Genomic DNA, 21,324 nt, shown 5'->3' on the forward strand with positions numbered 1-21,324 from the left:
GAATTTGATAAGAGAGGCCAAAGGGAGAACTCAGGGTGTTTTTCACGTATTTTTGCCTCAGAGTCAGAAAAAGGGAGAAGCGCGGAAGAGAAAGAGAAGGAAGAGGAAGAGGCCAAAGATTGCTCAGAACTTCCTTCAATCCAAAGAGGTAAGGGGTCTGAACCTTATTAAACGATAATATGCTGAAAATGGGGAAATATTGGATGAACAAAAATTGGGATTTTAATCGAAGGAATTAGTAGAAATTATATGTAATGATGTTAGGATTTGTGAAATCGAATAGGGGATGATTCGTGTTAGATGATATGAGTGATTTTGTGTGAAATTGGGACTGTGGAAGGATGAATTTGGATAGATCTCGTAGCAGAGAAAGCCATTGCAGATCTGGAAATCTGGTTCCTGGTCATACGCGTATGGCACTAGGCAATACGCGTATGAGATGGCTGGTACGCGTATGGCGCTAGGCAATACGCGTATGGATGAGGGAGAGGATGTTTTGAACGTGGTTTGGTCTCTGTTGGTACGCGTATGGGAATGTGATACGCGTAGCATACGCGTATGGGCATGGGCAATACGCGTATGGATTTGGGCAGGCGTGGGCAATACGCGTATGGGCATAGGCAATACGCGTATGGGCAGACTTGTGGTTTTCCTGGGCTGTTGTTGTGCAGTTGTTGGTTGTTTAGGCTGAGCGAGGTAACTTAGCTGATGCATGATATACGAGGGATCATTTCCCGTTGTTTGAGTAGTCTGGATATTAATAGAGTATACTAATATTTGTGTTGATTATGTGGCATGATGTGATATGCTTTTGCGATAAAATGTATTAATGATGATGATAACATGACTATATTATGCTGTTGTTGCTATGTTGATTATGATGCATGTTTGGTGTGCATGCATTCATGAAAGGCCGATGCCTAGCGATGAACGGACTGAGTTCCAATGATGTTGTTGACTCCGGGCTTGTTGAGAGGCTTGGTTCCTTGCGGGGAACTCGGATTCTATGGTAATGAATCTGGGAGTGGTGATCCTGTAGTTGGTCACAAAATGGGTATACCGAGTCGTGTTGAGTCATGCATGGGTGTGTGCATTGCATTTGATATGTTGTTTTGTTGATGTTCATGAGTATGTTGATTATGATGATTATGATGAGCTGTGTTGGCATATGTGAAATATATTTATGTTTATATTTCTGTCGTTATATTATTATTTAATAATGTAATTCTCACCCCTTCTGCATGTGTTTATGTTCATCTATGATGAGCAATGTGCAGATAAAGAGGAGTAGCTATTGTTGAGGTTTGAAGAATAAGTGTAGAGTTATTCTACGGAGTCGAGTCAAATGCTCTGGTCATGTGACACCGGGGTTATGGGATTCGATAGATAATTGGTTATTATTTACGTTGTTTATGATGACTAATATGTTGAGATGCTTTGTTGAGATAATGTTGACACATTATTATGAATTGTTATATGATGAATGATAATATTTGTGTTGTTGTCCGCTGCGAAGTTTTAATAAAATAAATAATATGTTTTATGTTGTGATGCGATAAGTGTTATGTTGTAAGAAATGTAAACTCTTCTACATGTTGTACTCTGATAATTTATTTAAATATGTCGTTTGGGTAGAAGGGTGTTACAGATTGGGTAGGATGTGAGAGTGTGGCGAGATTTAAATAAAAAAAATTAGAGATTTGATTTACTATTAGGAAAATATTTGTTTTAAAATAATATAATAATAATAATAATAATAATAATAATAATAATAATAATAATAATAAGAAGAAGAAGAAGAAGAAGAAATAGAGTTAATGAGGGTGTTAAGAGAATTGAGGGGTGAGAGAAGTAAAAATAAATTTTAGGTTAAATAAATAGGTAAGTGAGATTTGGAAGTGGAGATAGTGAAAAATTGAGGAATTGGGAAAAGAGGCAGAAAGGGAGAGAGACAGATCTATGAGAATTCAGAGAGGGAGAAAGCCCATAAAAATTCATCGATCTTCAAACCTTAGGGTAAGGGGGGAAATTATTCAAATATGGTGGTGTAGTGTATCCTCATGTCTTCTCCCTTTTTACCGTAATCTGTAATTGATCATGTTTTACTCTCGAATATGATATGTATTCTCATCCATATCTCTTGATGTCTTGTTTAACCTTGTTGATAACTTTGTCGATAACCTTGTTGATGCTTTGTTGATAATATTGTCAAGTTTCTATGTGTTAGTTGCCTATGAGTTCTAGATCTATTCAATAGGACGAAAACTAAAATTTTTAATCTTTAATAGATATGTTTATCGGTATGTTTTTGGGACGCTGTGAACTCAAATAGGCGAAATAAATGAGTTTTGGAATATGTTCTATGGGGAGAAAAGCGCAGGTAGACATATAAGAGGATTGATTGTTTTATTTCATGCATAACTTGAGTTTCGTAAGTCTATTTGAGGTGCTTTTAGTTGCATTAGAAAGATAATGTGATAATATTTCTTTTGAGGTAGGGAAATTGGGTCTAGGAGTTCTACAAAAACATCAATTTGCTGGATTTTATACTAGAGGCATAGTCAATTTCAGTCATGCGTTGGTCATCATGGTACACGCGTACCTTGAGTTTCATACGTCCGTTTGGGGTGTCGTTAGTTGCGTTAGAAAAAGAATTTAATAATCTTTCAAACTAGAGAGTTTCATAATTTTATCATGAGAATGTAATTTTTCTTGTAATTTTGAAGTCATACACTCCGTTCTAGAGCTTATGTAGAAATTATTGTAATATGGCTGAACTGAAACGAATAGAAATGAAGTTTCGTAACTCTGTTTGAGGTGCAGTTAAATGAATTTGAAAGAGGGTTTACATGAATTTTAGACTAGAGAGTTTCATAATTCTATCATAAGTCTATATTATTTGGTTATATTTTAAAGTGAGACAATTTTAGAGTTAGGTTCAGAGTTTTGAGCAACTTTGGATCTGGTGAGCTTTCGTTACCTTGTTGATAAATTTAAGAGTCAAATTTGTTATGTTAAAGCTCGTTAGAGTTGTTATAAAGTTGTCAGAGTTATTTTCGAGTTGTTTAAAGTTAAATCTATTGAGCTTTAGAGTTAAAGTGAAAGTATTTGAATATTTAGAGTTGTTAAGTTATGTTATTATTTGAATTAGGTGCCAACCAATAGAGTTAATAAGAGTTATCTTTATATGCAAGTGTTGTCAATAGAGTACTTTAGAGTCATTTATAGTTATTTTAGAGCTGTAGAGATTGTTTTAAAGTTATTTAGAGTTAGTCTTGAGAACTCTATTGAATAACAGATGAGAATTGTTACCCTCTTGATGAGTTGCGAGTATAAATAATAAAAATTACTATGTCGTTATGTTTTGAGTAATTTTATGATTTGATGAGAAAATTTAGTTAATGTTATTTCGAGTTACTGAGTAATAACATATTTTTACTCCATTAGTTTTTTAAATATAATTTTTTGAGATTTAATTATATTGTTGAGTTGTGTAATTCATAAAGAATTACAATAATTTTCTTATGTTGGTTAATTTTGATTCAAAGAGAACTTTGTCCAGAAAGGACTTAGTTCAAAGAGAACATTATTGCTATTGTGAGATGTCATTTGTTAATTGATTGTGAGTTGTAATTAACATTATATTCATGCATTCATGTATATTGGAGTTAGGCAGGACTTTGATCCAATGAGGTTGAGTGCTCAGAAAGAGTCAGTGACGAGGTTCATTGCTTAGAGAGAGCATGTGACGAGGTACAGTCCCCAGAGAGAGATAATGATGAGATCCAGTGCTTAGAGAGAGCCAATGACGGTCTCCTTATTCAGAGAGAACATTTTTCATAAAGGAGTTGGAGACATGAATATTCCCGTAAAATAACTCGGACATCCAAACTTTTGGTACCACATGCATTATATGAGGAGGAGTACATTGCATTAGTACATTAGCATTATGATTGTCGTTGTTATTTTGTGAATTATTGTGTGAGAATGATAATTGATGTTATGTATGACTATCCTAACTGTTTATTACACTGTTAACATTATGAACATATTTCTTATCTATTTTGTTTGCTTATGTGGCTTATTGGAACGATGGTACAAATACTCAAGTAGAGGAGTCATAACCTCCGTTTAGTTGGAGGATGGCATAACGCCTTTCTTCGTGGTTTATCGATTTGAGTTTATTTTAGATTTTGTGTGTTGCTTTAGTAGTGTAACACTGAGATAAATTACCTTTCTGTTTTGTGTTATGAGAGTTTGAACTATTTGTTTTTATTTAAATGAAGTTGTTTTGAATTATGAGACAATTAAGTTGAAATATGTTTTTGAATTCCGCTGTTTTATTCTAAAATTTTGAAAAGAATGGTTTTATGAGAGAGATGTGACACTCTTTGTTAAGTAAAAAGTATTTCTTTTACATAATTTTATTTAAATAAGAGTTTTGGTGTTTAGGGTGTTATAGGGCCGGACCGTTCGACCCACCATTTTTTGCGGGCTAGGCCGAGGTTTTCGGTTCAGGGCGTTAAGTTGGCTCACCCCGCCTAACCGGCTTAAAAAATGGACCGAGAAAGGTCGGAGCAGGTTTCACTCACATTCTTTCAAAAAAATACAGAAGTGAATTTTTATATTTTGTTTGAATTTAATTTTCTAGAATACAAAAGTACACTTCCATATCATGTATGCATCGTTTGATTTTTAATGTCATTCATTAAAATTTGATTGTCTCTGCTTTGTCTTGATATGATGATTACTATATTGGAGTTGACCTAAAGGATGCACTAAAAGAGTTGGAAGACACCTGATGGTTTCATGCTAGATTTGTATTTTTGGAGAAGTTGTATATACACTATCTGACTATGGTAGTGGAGGCCGATGGTGATGATGCACATGTTATGCTTCATAAAGCATGTGCATTGTGGTCACACCTCATGTATTTGGTTAGAACATCCATATTTGTGGATAGAAGTGTTTATTACATTGATGCAATTTACCTTAGCTACTTCATTAACTTCGAGTGCATTGATGAGTAAAAATAGGAGACCGCTTGTTTGGTTTGCATGTACTCGGAGTTAGCTGAAGGTTGTCTTTGGAATACCAGATATATGAAATCAAGATGCATGCAGTTTATGGTATCATATTTGTACAATTACTATTACTAACATTTTATAACCATTGTGTTACACCATTACTAATATTTTATTTGTACCATTTTCAAGCATGAATCTTTCAGCACTTTTCACGCATCTTTGGAGGGTCATATGTTAATGATACTCTGAGGATCAGCCATGTGCTTGCATATTCATCCCGCTCATATGGCTTAGGAGATCGAACCCTTTAGAGTGTTTCTTGACCGTACTGCAACAGGTGATATATGATTTCAATCGTACGACGATCCCAGTTAGATGCATATCTTAGATGACATAACCTTATACTCTAAATAGTTGGCTTGTGTGTTACATCTGATGTATGCACATTTGCCTGAGCGAATCATGCACCAGTTTGAATTTCTACAAATTGTTTCAAGAGACACCTTCATGTTTGCTCCTCCCGCTATGATTCATAGAGATGTTGACCCGATTTATGATCATTTCTATAATTATGTAGTACCAGAGGAAGCATGAAGTGTTCAAATCCTCAAACATAAAGTAATGCATTTTACTACGAAATAGATATTTCAGAGTATTACATTCTTACTTTGACACGAGATATTCATGATGATCCACCTAGATCAACTCACCACAAAATGTTAGAGGAGAAGCAAGCATAGTGTTATGGTTTGTCATTTTTTATTTTTATAGTATTATGAATTCTAAATTCATCCTAATATATAATATTTTAATCTTATTACATATTGATAACAAATTTATTATGATAATATATTTCTTATGAATGATCTATTACATCAATACTTATTATTTATAAAATGTCAAACTTTACTGGCCAAAGATTATTACATAAGTATACTTCTATAGATTTTGCTGAGATACATGCCCAAAATAATTCATAACAAAATGAAGAGGTGATTCCTTAGGGAAAGAATGTGATGAGTACATAAGCATATTTCTATTTCTAATTAATAAAGGATAATTTTAAATTTTTAAAAAATGACTCTTCAACATTAAGGGTGGGAGAACAACTCTTTTATTTTTTAAAATTTGTTCTACTAAAACTAGTACGTTTCAAGACTCAATGTTATTTTAAGAATATAAATAACAAAATTAACGATGGAAGAAAAATATTTCACATGTTAAGAAATATTTCATAAGTATATTTCTATTTCTAAATTAATAAAGGATAATTTTAAATTTTTAAAAAATGACTCTTCAACATTAAGGGTGGAAGAACAACTCTTTTATTTTTTAAAGTTTGTTCTACTAAAACTAGTACGTTTCAAGACTCAATGTTATTTTAAGAATATAAATAACAAAATTAACGATGGAAGAAAAATATTTCACATGTTAAGAAACACCCTCCTATCGTTAAAAAAAAAAGAAAAGAAACACCATCCGTGGAATTTCAAAACTAGGAAGGAACAAATATTGTACACATCATATACAACTATTCTTTTAAATTCTAATTGATATCTAACAAAAACTAGCTCTATTGTTTCCTTAGCAGTTATCAATGTCAGTGCATTGCTTAAAAATTTACATATTCACAGAATTGCCAGAGATGCTGAATTAGTAATCAAGATGCTTAAAAATTTACATATTCACAGAATTGCCAGAAATGCTGAATTAGTAATCAAGATGTAGTGCAAGTATAATGATGTCATGCTAGCTTTGGTCAAGTTTGCTTTTTCTATTCATCAAGTCATGGTAGTATAGTAGTACACACATAGGTTGACCAAGAATACAGAACGTGAACCAAAAAAACATATTTCCAACCTGGCACCAAGAGAAAAATACCAAATTTAAAAAATTCAAAAAAAAAACAATGAAGCAACTTCAATATACCAATATGCTAAATAGCACACTTACCATTGAGTTGCTGAATTTATTTTGCAGGTAGTTAGTTATCAAGACCAAAGGAGCCTAAGAAAAAAAAGAAGACATTCATTATCATGTCGAGTCAACCCATATCAACAATATGGATGGTATTTATGATTTTAGATGGGAGAGAATGCCCTACTCTACATAACATTTTCTTTCATTTAGAGCTTCACTTCTTAAAAAGTTAAATTTAGTAATAAATGTAGAATATTACATATATTTAATAAATATTTCATTATTTGAGTTGGTAAAGGAGAAGATCTCGTATCCTTCTATTCTTAGGTTCTATTCTTAGGTTCTATTCTTAGGTTCAGCTCTTGGCTTTCCCCAAATTTGATTATTTTTAAGAACCTCAACTATAAAAGTTGCTTTAGACCTCTAAAATGGATTGGGCCAGCCCTCACCTTCTTCGAAAATTTGAATTAATTTGACACAGAAAACTCAAGTTCAATAATAGCAGGTGAGCAAACAGAAGAGTAATAGGGTAATTTGATTTTTTTTACCTGAAACATAATTCCACTAAAAGCCCACAACTTGAATATGTGGCAAGGAACCGCAATGCAGAGCTGCACTCAGACAGAATAAAAATCTTGAGAAGTTGTGTAACTATAGTTGTCACTGGCAATCAAATTTAAGTGATTCATATTTGCATGCATACTTTTTATTAGGAGAAACAAATGACAGATTCACAGAAAACAACATAATAACTACAACATGCACACAAAACGATTAGCGACTAAAGACAGACACCATGAGTGTGTCGAGGTTTAGGTAAAGGTCCCCCAGGTTAGGACCCTAAGGCCTATGTGAGGTTGTAGATATCTCAAATACAACTGATGTCTGAAATTCATGTATACTATAACAAATCAGCCATAACTCACAACTTTGTATCTAATTTTCATCTTCATCACTCACATTCACATTACTACAAAAAGAAAGAGGGGGAAAAGATACTCAAGTATTATAAGTGCTAGTATACAGAAAAACTGTCAAGTAGAACAGCCATTATGGTGTAATAAGAAAAAGGGAATAGTGAAGGATGTATATACAGAAAGAGATGAATAACACACCTCATGGAACAAGGCAGAAACCAGAAAGGCAATTAAAACAGCAGCACCCTGTACGATGAGATGATAAAAAAAACTAATATAAAATATATTACAGCTCAAAAAAATAACATCAATGTTAAAAAATGAAGAGGTAATCCAAATATCAACCAATGATAAACTATAAAAATGAAAACAAGAGATGTGTTAGGATAGAAGAGAGCGAGAATTTAGCAAGCGACAGCTAGAGTTGTTAATTGATTAGTTAGTGGAAATTAGAGTTGTTAATTGATTAGTTAGAAATCAGATTTTTAAACATTTAGTTAATAGAGTAGTGGCTCTGTTGTATTTTGAGGAGAGAACTCTCCTATTCTTTCAATACTTGTTTTCCTATTTTTCAATTCATTTTTTTTGGTTCCAACGAAAATGGGTTGAATATATGTTTTTGTTCATATAAAAATGAAAAATTAGATATTAGTTCCTTTTTAAATTATATTATATTCGTTCTTAATTATAAAGTTCCGAAGTCAATCTTCTGAAATGACAACAGAAAATTGCAACTTTGATTATTGTCTATCAATTGAATACTTTCTACACACAGCTCCCCAAGTGCATCAAACATATATTAGCTACAACGGCCGTGAATGTGTGTTTGTAATTAAAACTTACGCAACATCAATTCTTTGAGAATGTTTATTAGGACACAAGTAAGATGTTAATTTCAATTTGACAATAACAAATTGCAATGGTAAACACAGACTGACAATATCCAAAATAGAAAATTTATATCCACACAAGTGTTTAGGTCGAATACGTTCAGGGTATGTTCAGTGACACAGGAAGATTCTTCATTACCTTGGGTATACCACTCCTTAAACATGGAAAATATAGGTGACGGATCATCCATTTGTGAACAGGCTGCAACGTGAAAGAAACCGTTCAGCAGATGCACACTAATGATTTAGAACTCCACTTAAATGTAATAAAAACCACTGATGTGTTATGACAACCAATTTTAGAATCATTTAATTGAGTATCAAATAGGAAGCTACATAAGTAACAGATGAAGACAAGCTATAACTACTCTTTCTTCTTTCTGTTAACATAGCCTCATAGACATCTTCAGAGGAATTGCCGAGACTAGCAAATTATTTAGAGATAACAAAAAGAAAGGTTTATACAACTTGATCATTAAAATTAAGTTTGAGAAAGACATACCATATTCCACATCCTCCAATACTGATGGAAGCAGCGGCACAAATACATCCAAAAAAGACAAATAAGTCAGAAATAATCTTCATAAAAGAATGAAAGTGTTGTAAATAAACAACAATGTATTAGGGTAAAGAACCTACCTCTTCAACAGTTCTGGCATTCCACCAATCCTTGTAAAACTCACGATCACCAAATCGAAGAAGCTCTGCCAATATATTCAACCTACATTTAAATCAGGCCCAAGGATAAACTGATTCAGATAGTAATCAAATCTGAAAATACATATTGAATGCAAGAAACTATAACTTCATTTTCTTTTTCAATTTATGGCAAGTGAAGACAATTTCATACTAATAGTTTATAGGAAAAACACAAATCACACATGCTTAACTGAATAAGGAGATGGAATACCAAAGGTGGAAAAAGCAGTAGAACATGCAGAGCCACACATATAGATTTGGAACAGACAGCTTCAGAACTCTTTCGATGGCATAAAGAAGGTTTCCCTTAAAAGGATGCTGGGAGTTTTGTACAATTGGATTGATATACTGCAAAATTATACGATCAAAACACTGTCAGATACATGCAAAATTGGTAAAGTTAAAATACACAACATAAAGAAAAAGAACAAAATGGTAGAAATTAACACAATGTATTAACATGGACTGCTTACTTGTTCAATTATAAATCCCATAACTCCGGTAAATATTATCAGCTTGATAAATTGACGTAACACCCAACCCTTTCGAATAAAAGGGGTCCGAGGATATCTTGGCTAAAACAATAATTCATAGTACACACAATAAATGAGACCAAGATATATATGAGAAAGACAGAAAAAATTTGCTTCTGGAAATAAAAAAGTGCAGTGCATGTGTGGAAAATGCAAAAAAAAAAAAAAAAAAAGTACAACCTAGGATACAACACTGAAATAAAAGATGACAAAGCCAATACAGTATTCTCAAAATGTGATAACAAGAAGCAAGGACCAGGATAAAACACAACCAGATCAAAATGTGATAGTGAGATAAAGGTTAGATACAGCAGAGTTTGATCCAGTAACTTGTAAAATGCAAGGGAATGTTGGGAAGTTTGTACGGATGGAAAATACAAGGGAATCTAGAGAAAGAATTTTGGGAGATCTGCTATAGAGTTTGTATTTGATTCTGCAAAATGTTTGGTCGCAGAGGCATGCCAAAAGAAAATAACCTTTGAGTGTGATATGGATCAGGTCAAATGGCCAACATTTAAAAAGAAAAGGGAAAGACGGGTAGTAATTAATTGGACACACTTCCTACTAATCAAGTGATCACATGGAAAACTCAAACATTCTGACTAGTTATGCTTGTTAAAAGACAACTCAATCTGTAGCTGCATACCAATTATCTATGCACGTATATTCTGACTAAACTCTATACTCAAAACCTTAAACATATTTCATACTGAAGATATATCAACAAGTCCATATGGTTGTGCTTATAAGCAATCTAATGAGATAAGTGCATGCAAATATCACTAAGTAAATTTAGTGAAACTAAATGAGAAAATAATAGAAGTCAAAAGAAATTGCATCCTAAATTTAAAATAAATAACTCGACAATGCTGCTACCTGATAACATAATGTAGGAGCAACCATAAAGTAAGTCAGGCTTTTGAAGCTCACTTCGTATGGATAGTCCATATTCAGAGTACTAGGAAGTTCTTCTCCCTATAACACAGGAAACAAAATTGAATGGGGTGAAAACAGAAAGCTTATAGATAGCAGATTCACACATCTGAAGAGACTTTCATTCAGAAAAAAAAGGTAGGGGGTGAAGGGGATAGCATTATGGAAGTGATTCTAATGAAAAGGAAAACTGTGTCTTTAGCATCTTATGATGTGTTAAGAGAACGTGAAATCCCAAAGCTCGCTTAGTAAATCAGGATGTTCCTGTTTTAAAACTGATCATGACATAGATTGTGCGGCATACCCTCATCTTGAAATATTTATTCTAAAGTTGAAATGATATTCTGCAATAGTAATCTACCAACTTAAAAGTGGAACACAAATATTACCTTCTCAATTGAATTGGCAAGTGCTCTCAAATCATAGTTTGTATGTGCATAAGAAACTAGTTTTAACCATACAATGCAAGCAAGTAACATCAATGTGACGCCAGACACAAAAGCTGAATCACACCTGCAGAGAAACACAACCATCTTTGCTTTAGCCTTATCTATTAAAATGAGCAACAATGAACAAGTATATAATTAGTTATCCCTCGAGTAGTCATCTTTACTTTATACCTCATAAAGCAACTCACATGTTTACAAACAGGCTATGTATATAGTATTAGGAAAATAAGGAAGCCATACTCTTGTTTTCAGTTTTTTCCTTTTCCAATTTTCCTCGTCTACTTGTCCATTTCAACTTTACAATAATAATTTGCAAGACATTCAATTCCGACATTATAAGAATTAAGAGCTAAATATTGAACCATGGTTCATCTAAGGAAAGGGCTTCATATCTCTCCTCAATTAATAATTAAAAATAATGCTTTTAAACTTCTGATAGACCGAACTGGTATTGAGAGGAGAAACAACAAGAATAAACGGAAAAAGCGATGCTTGTATTAGGAATTATTCCCGGGATCAATGTTATCAGAGGGAAAGAATGTTGTGTACATCTAGGGCTGCTTTGTGAGTGCCCAAACACTCCCAAAACTCACTGACTTCTATCACACCCTTCTGTTTTCCAATTCTTCCTATTTACTCATAAATGTTAAAACTTAGACAACGGCACAAGTCTAGATTGAAGCTCCAAAATCTATTCTAAAGAATACAGAAAAGTACAAAACTGACCTGAGGATTACTAAAATGGGATAGAGAATTGCAGTTGCTGTAATGATTATATGAAGTAGAACAGCAATCTGCAAAAATTGTAGTGAATATTCACATGCATTAAATATTTATTATATGGTTTGAAAGAAAATACCACGGCTTAATCTACAATATTTCAAAACCTTTTTAGCTAAACAGCAAACATGGATCCCATGTGATTCCCTCAAAGCCCTCAAAATATAATAAAAGTACAGTTGGTCTGATAGCTTACTGGTTCATAAATACATTTTTGCTGTGCCAACTTTTCCACTATAAAGGCCGCCAAAGGAAATATTGCAAGACTAAGACTGCAAAACAAGCATAAACCACTTACTGATTTATTGTAAAATTAATTGTAAAAAAAACAATCCTTACACAAGCCTCAAAATAAAGAAAGAAGTTAAGAGATATCACTATGCTCATTACCAACACATGAAGAGGGGCCAATCTCTCAATGATTTTGAACTAAACCAAAATCCAGTTTTAATCAACCAACCATACTGCACAACAAATATAAAAAAAAAAATTATCAAAAAGGACAGAAATTGAAGTGTCAAACTTATATGCCGTAACGAAACCTCCATCATATTTAAGAGGGAAGAGAGAAACCTTCATTAAATTCTCAATGATAAGTCTGCTGTTCACTGCAACAAGGACTACTATACAGAGGTTGAAAAGACCCGCGTGACTCTGCAACTGATTGAAAAATTAGTAAAGAAATACAATTACTAGTCAGCACGCCTGTTCATTTATAACAACAACACCGAAACCGCAGTAGTAGCGGCCTAAAAGAATCTCTGCCATTCTATTCAATTCAAAACATCAGTAATTGATAGTTTTTTAAGAGTCTGGCAGTTAAATTCTTACACTATTCACAGTATGGTAAAAAAATCGTACTTAACAATTCAACTATAAATTACTTAACAATTAACCTTACGTATGAACTTTAATTATATATATTCACTTTGCAAATAAATTCTTATCTTACTATTTATCATTTATTAATATATTTTTTTCTAATTCTTTTAATTTTTTTAAAATTATTTTAATTTATATCATGAATAAAATTAACTAATTTTTTTTTTTAGATTTGAAATTGATAAAGGGACCTACAATGAAAAACTGAGGGAGTGTTCGCACAGACACTTTCTAATGTTTACACATTCCATCTTCTAAATGTAAAATAAGTCTGAGTAAGAACACAATGCAGAGCGGTTTGATTTTGCTCTATTCAATCAATAACCTATTTTCATTTCAATTTTATAATCTCATGCCAAATTCTAAACTAATTTAATTTAAAAATAAAATCTAACGTAACGTCTTTCTAACTAATCAGATAAAACGAGTAAATATTAGTACAATTTACAATACGAACTTAAATTAACTGGTGAGAACCTGACGGAAAATGTTATCGGAGCTGAGAGGACTTTCCTTGATTCTGCGATGAGCGGGAACAGAAGGACGGTATGTGAATTGGATTGCAGAAATATAATTGACTCGGTCTTGTTCAGGACTAGCGTCAATATTTTGATCGCTGCTGACAGAGTCGTCGGAACTAGAATCCTTGACTAACTCTTCACCGGAACTCTCTCCTTCGACCGTAGAAGACGAATCGAACAAGCCGTTCACGGAGGTGGCGCTCGGTCTGCGGCGTAAGAGAACCGAGCCGATTCGAACGGAGCCGTTCCGTAGAAGTTGAGGCTCGTCGGAAATCGCCATCGGAGAAGAAGAAAAGGAAATGACGTTTACTTTACTCAGTCTACTCCACAAACGATCGGTTACGGTTATATTATTATATTTATTGTTACTTTATTTATAGAAATAGAGGAATTTGTATTTTATTAATTGATGAGCGAATATTGAATGAGAGAGGAAAGTGTTGATATATTATATATATTCATGCAGAAGAAAGAGCGAGAGAGAAAATAGGAATCTGATTTTATTCGAATCTAAAAAGATTGGGCTCTGTTTAGGGAGATATTTTAGCAGTTGTAATTTTGTTAGAATGAATAATGTAATAATAATCTCTTTATTTTGAGCACATGCGAAGCGAAGAAGTTAGGTGGTGAGAGATGCAGCAAGGTGAAGTGAATCAGCACTGTCTTTGCTTGAACTTCAAGTTGACACGTTAATCGTAAACCCAGTTATTTTGCTTCTTCTTAATCGTTAATCGTTGAGTTTATGGACACGTCTTCTCTTACGCTGACTAACGTCGGTTTATCTTGTTTTTACTTCCCAATATTCCTTCCTTCACGCTAGATTAGATTTTTTTGTTAATCAGAAATTAAATTAATCCAGTTGTGAGAACCACCATAGACAAGACAACAACACTCTTTTTCAAAAGATTTACTCTTATTAAAGTTAGTAGATACTCTTAGTATCTCAATAAATTAATCCAATTACAATTAAGTTACCTGCATTTGTATGGTGAATTTTAGTATTGAAAATTTATTTATCATACAGAAAATTCTCATCACCATTTATTAATTAATATTTTCATTTAATAAATTAGATTTAAAGGGAAAGGAAGCATTTGCAGAGATACTCTTGCCAGCCAAAGAGGGATTGCACCTTGTTAGTTATGTTTATTTCATTTCATGGATTGATATCATTCTTTTAAAAACCGAATCGAATAGATGAACGAAGCGATCAAATTAGAAATTATAAAGGAGTCGATGATTTTGAAAAATCGGCCGATTAAATGCATGCTCTTTTTTACTCAGAACAATGTCGTTTTGATAATTTTTAAAAAAAATCAAATATAAATAGATTTTATTCAAAATTTATTTGGAATAATTTTCACTCTTTGCAATTAGATGTTGTTCAAAATTTATTTGGTTTTGTATTTTGGTTTAAAATTTATTTGATTTTGTATAATTTTTTTACTATTTTGTTGTATGAAGATAATGTTTAGAATTTGAATTTAAATAATAAAATTGTGAAACTATGATATTTTAAAATTTTAAAGATGTTGTGACATTTTTTAGAGACCAAGTCATCCGCTTTGACCGATTTAATAAATATATAATTTTGTTATAGAGATAAGTTTATTCAACAGAATTTTCCGATTTAATTTAGTTTAGACATACGATTTGATCAATAAATTACTTAATGTTTCGACCAATAAAAAGTGACATGGCACCATATCCAATTTAATGACCAGTGATATGGTACCCTATCCAATTTAATGACAAGTCTAATTTTTAAAATATTAATTGATATATCTTTAAGATAGGGCTATCTTACTTAAATGTGGATTGGCCTATTTTGGCTTTTATGAAGAAAAAAAATCAAATTTTTACACTTACCTTCTTTTATTTCTATTAGGCACAGACGGCCTCTAATTTTAAAATATGCATTGACTTTTCATGAAGTTGACATCTTCTATAATTTTTAATAATAGACAAAAATCATAGGTATAAATGACATTTATCTACGATTTTTAGTATATTAATAAAACTTTTGATATATGTATACATAGAAAAAATTAATGCATATTTTAAAATTAGAATGAATGTTAGTGTTATTTTTTAACAAATCTTAAAGAAGGTGAGTGTAATTCTTAAAAATTGATATATTTTCTGTAAATAGAAGGCCATATGTATATATAATGTCAATTTCTAATTCTTATATGAGATTAATTGTTATGTACTGTCAGTGTAAAAAGTTTTATACTGTCAATGTATCACAATCATCCGTTTATATTACTTTTTAAATGGTTAAAATAAAAGTCAAACATTTTAAAAAAATCAATGATTGTGATTAACTGACCGTGTAAAAAATCTTTCCACTGTAAATGTATATCAATTAAATTCTTATATAATATAATATAATATGTTTGAAGATATTATCAATAAATAAGTTTCAATTGTAATCTTATCATTGTTGTTAATTTTAATTATTTTTAATTTTTAATAAAAATAGAATAATTGTTTAAATTATTATTGATTGTTTAAATTAAATTATTAAAAATGATATATTTTTTATTCTAAAATGATATTGGTTGTCATCATTAAAAATATTATTATAAATGTTTAAATATATGTCACCTCCTCTGTAATGTTAAGGAGTTTTTTTTTTATTCCTCCTTATATTATCAAGATTTCCTATGTCTGATATTTGGGTTGGCTATTTTAACTCAGAATCTTGTTCTAATCCTATGTGACATAATTTGTTTGGTCTATGTGGCACTTTTCATTTTTTTATAGTTTGTCATGTCAATTTAAATGTCTTATATCATTTAAATTATTATTGATTTTTTTATAGTTTGTCATGTCAATTTAAATGTCTTATATCATTTAAATTATTATTGGTCTATGTTTTAATTACTTTTAATTTTTAATAAAAATAGGATAATTGTTTAAATTATTATTGATTGTTTAAATTAAATTTATTAAATATGATATATTTTTTATTCTAAAATGATATTGGTTGTCATCATTAAAAATATTATTATAAAGGATTAAATATATGTCACCTCCTCTGTAATGTTAGCTAGTATTTTTTTTTATTCCTCCTCTGTAATGTTAGCTGGTATTTTTTTTTATTCCTCCTTATATTATCAAGATTTCCTATGTCTAATATCTGGGTTGACTATTTCAACTCAGAATCTTGTTCTAATCCTATGTGACATAATTTGTTTGGTCTATGTGGCATTTTTTATTTTTTTATACTTTGTCATGTGAATTTAAATGTCTTATATCATTCCAAACTTCACCTTCCTCATGCTTCATCTATGCATTGTTCCTCATTCTAATCTTCGTCGTTCTTCATCTCCCTCATTGTTCCAGTTGCTGGTTGAATCGTTCTACATCAATCTTCCTTGTTCAACCTTCATTTTTTTCATCTTCTTCGTCCCGTTACAGGCTTCAGGCGAATAAGAAATTAGAGTTTGAAGGTGAAAGCAAAACCTCATCAATTGGCAACTCAAGTGGATTGAGTTTACCCAAATATGGATGTAATGAACCAATGAAGATGTGAGTCTCAAACACCATTGAAAACCTCAATAGAAAATTCTAGAAATGTCGAAATTCATGGGTAAGCAACTGCTAATTTTTTTCTCAATTTTACTCTTAAGTTTAACTCATTCTTATTGTGTACCTAATTGTAGAGTGTGGTAAGTTGTGGATTATTCATTTGGGACAATGAAGTTAGTCAGGTTCAAAGAACTCAAAAGATTTCCACAAACTACAATAATTGTGAAATGATAATGGCTTATTTGAGAGAATTTGGGAAGAACATTGGCAAGGAAGTTGAGAACGAATTTAGCAAGCAATTTGGTGTAGAAGTCAGTTTAAAGAAGTAAGAAAAAACCAAGAAGAAGCTCCAAATGAAGAAGAACAAAAGTTATTGTTTGATGGTTACACTTATTTGTCCTGAATTTTATTCTCCATAGTTGTCAAGTTCATGTAATATTAGTGTATCAGATGATATTGAATCAAATGTGACATATGAATTGTCATTGTAGCAATTGTGATGTTTGAATTATCTCAATCGTGATGTTCATGTAATATCAGTTTGAATCAAATGTGACATATGAGTTCTGTCAATTCTAATGGAAAATATAGATTTGGTTACAATTGTGATGTTTAAATTTTGTCAGCAACGAATTTTGTCAAATTTGGTTTTGATTACAATCGGAAAAGTTTGAATTCCATCAACAATGAATTCTGTCAAATTTTGGTTACAATTTGAAATTTTGGTTTTAATCAAATTTGGTTTTGGTTAAATTTTGTCATGTGGTCATGTGATTGTTGTCAAATTCTGTCATGTGGATTAAGTGCATAATAAAAAGCAGAAAATTAAAATTCCATCAATTTGGAATAAGTGCATAATAAGAAGCACAAAAATAAAATTATGGCAAATTGTCAATTTGTCTCAAATAATTCTGAATATATTGTAGATAATAAGAAGCGTGCATAAGTCATTACATTTGCATTACAAATTCATTACATTACAAATGGCACATAAAACTATATCAGATATGACATAAACATACTAGTGATTGCAAAGGCATAACAAATATATTACAAAATGATAACATGTTACTTAGCACATAACACATAAACGTACTAGTGGTTACAAATTCATTGACTTGTCATTAATTTTTCCTCCAAGATTCCATTGATCTCAAACACACACCCAACTTTGAATCAGGTCCATGAGCAGTTTTTGCTTGTGTCGGAGTTCCTTCACCATGCTTTGTCAATGTTATAGGATGGTCAAAATTTGAACCAAGAACTATAACTTGTTTTTGAAACCATTCCAGCTTCAATCTTTCACTTTTCCTCTTTCTCAACTTCATAATTGGTTTTTGAATCTTTATCTATTTTGGTCCACTCTGACTTGTTTCAACCATATTTGAATCAGCTTGACTTGCTTGAACCACACTTAATTCAGCCTGACTTGGTGGAACAACATCAGCATCAACATGACCTGTATCAAAATCAACTAGACCTACAATAACCTCAGCATGACTTACATCAAATTGAACATGACTTGCATCAGCTTAAATATTTCTTGCATCAACTTGAACATGACTTGCATCAACTTGAATATTTCCTGCATCAACTTCGACATTACAATCAATATAGAAACAAGCTCAGACTTGGAAGAGAGTTCAAACAAACTAACCTCATACATTGGAAACTTCAATGGCTTCTTTGTGCTTCGTCTTCGACCGTGCAATGCAATTCCTCATTAATCGTCCTTCAGAAACAAGCTTGTGATGCTTCAATGGCGTTCTTCGAATTTGACTCCTCGACGGGTTTCAGAAAATTGGGACCAAACTAACCTTAATTTTTACGCAGGGGGAAATTAAAAAGGATAAAAAATGAAAAATGTCATGTAGAGAAAAAAGATTATGCCACATAGGATTAAAATAAGATTTTGGATTGAAATAGTCAACCCAAGCGCCATACATGAGGAATCTTGATATTATAAGGGGGAAATCAAAAAAATATTTTTTACATGGGTATAATCCGAAACTCGCTAACATTACAGAGAAGTGACGTGTATTTAACCCTATTATAAATAGTAAGAAGCTAAAACTAACCATACGCATATATAAATCTCATTATAACTTAGGTTATATTTTTTCTTTCGATTCTAGAATTTCATAAGAATTATTTCAGTAACGTATGAGAACTAGAGAATTTATCCTTAGACAAAAGTCAAGACTTAAATGGATCGAAGAAGGAGATTTGAATACAAAATTCTTCATTATATTATGAAAAGGAGGTTAACTAGAAATAATATTTTGGGTCTAAATGTGGCTGGAGGAAGGATATATCAAGTGGACCATGTTAAAATGGAGTTTCATAACCAGTTTAAAAGTAGGTTTCAAGAGCCTAATCATATAAGACCTGTGTTGGAAGGAGCCATCTCAGAGGCAAAAAACAATATGTTAGAAGAGTAATTTAGTTTAGGGGAAATCAAGGAAGCAGTATGGGTTTGTGGTAACGATAAAATCTCTGGCACAAGTGGTTTTAATATGGGATTTTTCAAAAAATATTGGGAGGTTCTAAGGGAAAACATTTTGGATTTTATGGGTGAATTCCTTGAAAATGCCAAGCTTCATAAGGCCTTCAATGAATCTTTTCTGGCTAGGATTCCTAAATCTCTCAATCCACTGGGAGTTTCTAAATTTATACATATTTGTCTCATAAGATCTTTATACATGATAATCTCTAAGCTTTTGGAAACAAGATTGAAGAAAGTGGTTGGCTCCTTAATATCTGCTAGTCAATCAACCTTATTACTCTATAGGCAAATGATTGATGGAGTCTTGGTTATTAATGAGTAAGTGGACTTTGCAATGAGGAACAAAAAGGAGTGTATGCTTTTCAAACTAGATTTTGAAAAAGCATATGATTGTGTGTCTTGGAATTATCTAATATATATATTGCAAAGGGTGGGCTTTGGGCACAAAAGGATAAAGTGGATGGAAGCTAATATATTCTCTAGTAGTATGGAAGTACTTGTAAATGGGAGTCTCACTCTGTGTTTTTAGTTGGTAGAGGAATACGCCAAGGGGATCCTATGTCACCATTCTTGTTTCTTATTGCAGCGGAAGGATTAGCAGGATTAATGTATAATGTTGTTCATCTAGAAGAGTTTCATCCTTTTAAATTCAATGAAAAATCTAAGTTCGAGCTTCTACGATTTGCGGATACTTTCTCCTTCCTTGGAATTCCAGTTGGGCCAACACTGAAAGAAGATCAACATGGAATCTTATTTTGAGTAAGCTTCACAGTTGTCTTGCTTCTTGGAACATAAATAACCTATCTTCATGAGGGATGGTTGTGATGATAAACTCAGTTTTAAATAGTTTGCCAATCTTTTTCTTCTCCTTATACAAAGTGAGAAGGTAGTTCTAGGTGAAAATGAAAAGATTCAAAGAGATTTTCTGTGTGGAGGGTATGAAGAAAAAAGAAGGGTAAATTAGGTCAGTTGTAGAAAGGTTTGTAGGCATAATAATGATGGAGTATTAGGGGTTAAAAATTATGAAACATTCAACATGGCTTTATTGAGTGAATGGTATTAGAGAATCCTTAATGATAGTAATGCAGTCTGGTTTAAGTTGTTGATTTTCAGGTACGTTGATATAAAAGATAAGGTTTTAAATGTTCATGGTGTGGCCAATAGAAAATAAATATTCACTTTGTTAGAGAGATATAAGGCATACTTCTGATCCTATTGGAGCATAAACAAATTGGTTTGATAGTTGTGAATTTCACAAGTTAGGCAATGAAAGAACAACTAACTTTTGGAAAGATAGATGGATTGACACAACTCCTTTGAATGTGATTTTTTCAAGTTTATTTGGGATGGCTTCTCAATCAAGAGAAAATGTGGCAGGCATGGGTTGGTGGGATGAAAACGGTTGGAGGTGGGATTTGGACATTGAAGTTGCAAGCTTAAGGGAATAAGAAAGGAAGGACTTGGATCACCTTTTGGATTTGTTACAGATAATTTAACCCGTGAAATATGTGGAAGATTATTCTGTTTGGTGGAAAAATAAGTTAGGTTTTTCACTTAAAGGAAGTTATGAAAGGTTGGAGGAACTTGGTTATGTAGGCTTAAATATAGAAGAGGATATTCTTAAAGAGTTAAGGAAGTTATGGAAAGAAAATGCCCCAAGAAAAATCCTCTTGTTTAGTTAGAGACTTTTGTTGAATAGATTGTCTTTAAGAGTGGAGCTAGCTAGAAGG

General features: G+C 32.0%; 1 protein-coding gene and 2 long non-coding RNA genes across 4 annotated transcripts; 2 read left to right on the forward strand and 1 right to left on the reverse strand.

Moving 5' to 3' along the window:
• The first annotated feature begins 1,883 nt into the window (after positions 1-1,883).
• LOC127138643 (uncharacterized) lies at positions 1,884-4,049 on the forward strand. Its single transcript, XR_007808831.1, has 2 exons — positions 1,884-2,016; positions 3,673-4,049. It is a non-coding gene; the product is annotated as an uncharacterized LOC127138643 (long non-coding RNA).
• A 2,442-nt stretch (positions 4,050-6,491) lies between these two features.
• On the reverse strand, positions 6,492-14,241 carry LOC127138644 (diacylglycerol O-acyltransferase 1A). Of its 2 annotated transcripts, none has more exons than XM_051065130.1 (16): positions 13,508-14,241; positions 12,722-12,808; positions 12,539-12,612; positions 12,345-12,420; positions 12,095-12,162; positions 11,309-11,432; positions 10,863-10,961; positions 9,927-10,028; positions 9,665-9,801; positions 9,394-9,475; positions 9,257-9,277; positions 8,894-8,956; positions 8,063-8,110; positions 7,496-7,558; positions 6,981-7,034; positions 6,492-6,887 (listed from the first exon to the last, which is right to left on the reverse strand). In XM_051065130.1, the coding sequence occupies exons 1-16, from the start codon at positions 13,829-13,831 to the stop codon at positions 6,777-6,779; spliced, it is 1,533 nt and encodes a 510-aa protein (XP_050921087.1). In that variant the 5' UTR covers positions 13,832-14,241; the 3' UTR covers positions 6,492-6,776. The 2 variants fall into 2 exon arrangements, with proteins under 2 accessions (XP_050921087.1, XP_050921088.1); XM_051065131.1 differs by having other exon boundaries at positions 12,722-12,802; positions 13,508-14,240.
• A 2,361-nt stretch (positions 14,242-16,602) lies between these two features.
• LOC127138646 (uncharacterized) lies at positions 16,603-17,691 on the forward strand. Its single transcript, XR_007808832.1, has 2 exons — positions 16,603-17,149; positions 17,223-17,691. It is a non-coding gene; the product is annotated as an uncharacterized LOC127138646 (long non-coding RNA).
• Positions 17,692-21,324: the final 3,633 nt, after the last annotated feature.

This window comes from Lathyrus oleraceus, chromosome 4 (genome assembly GCF_024323335.1).
Source record: "Lathyrus oleraceus cultivar Zhongwan6 chromosome 4, CAAS_Psat_ZW6_1.0, whole genome shotgun sequence".
Lineage (NCBI taxonomy): Eukaryota > Viridiplantae > Streptophyta > Magnoliopsida > Fabales > Fabaceae > Lathyrus > Lathyrus oleraceus.

Excerpts from the sequence above, each read along its gene's own strand:
- LOC127138644 (XM_051065130.1), bottom strand. The coding sequence starts at position 13,831 with ATGGCGATTTCCGACGAGCCTCAACTTCTACGGAACGGCTCCGTTCGA. Across the intron at positions 11,433-12,094 it reads CCCATTTTAGTAATCCTCAG|GTGTGATTCAGCTTTTGTGT; the intron begins GTCAGTTTTGTA and ends GTTTCTCTGCAG. Across the intron at positions 8,111-8,893 it reads TAAGGAGTGGTATACCCAAG|GGTGCTGCTGTTTTAATTGC; the intron begins GTAATGAAGAAT and ends CTCATCGTACAG.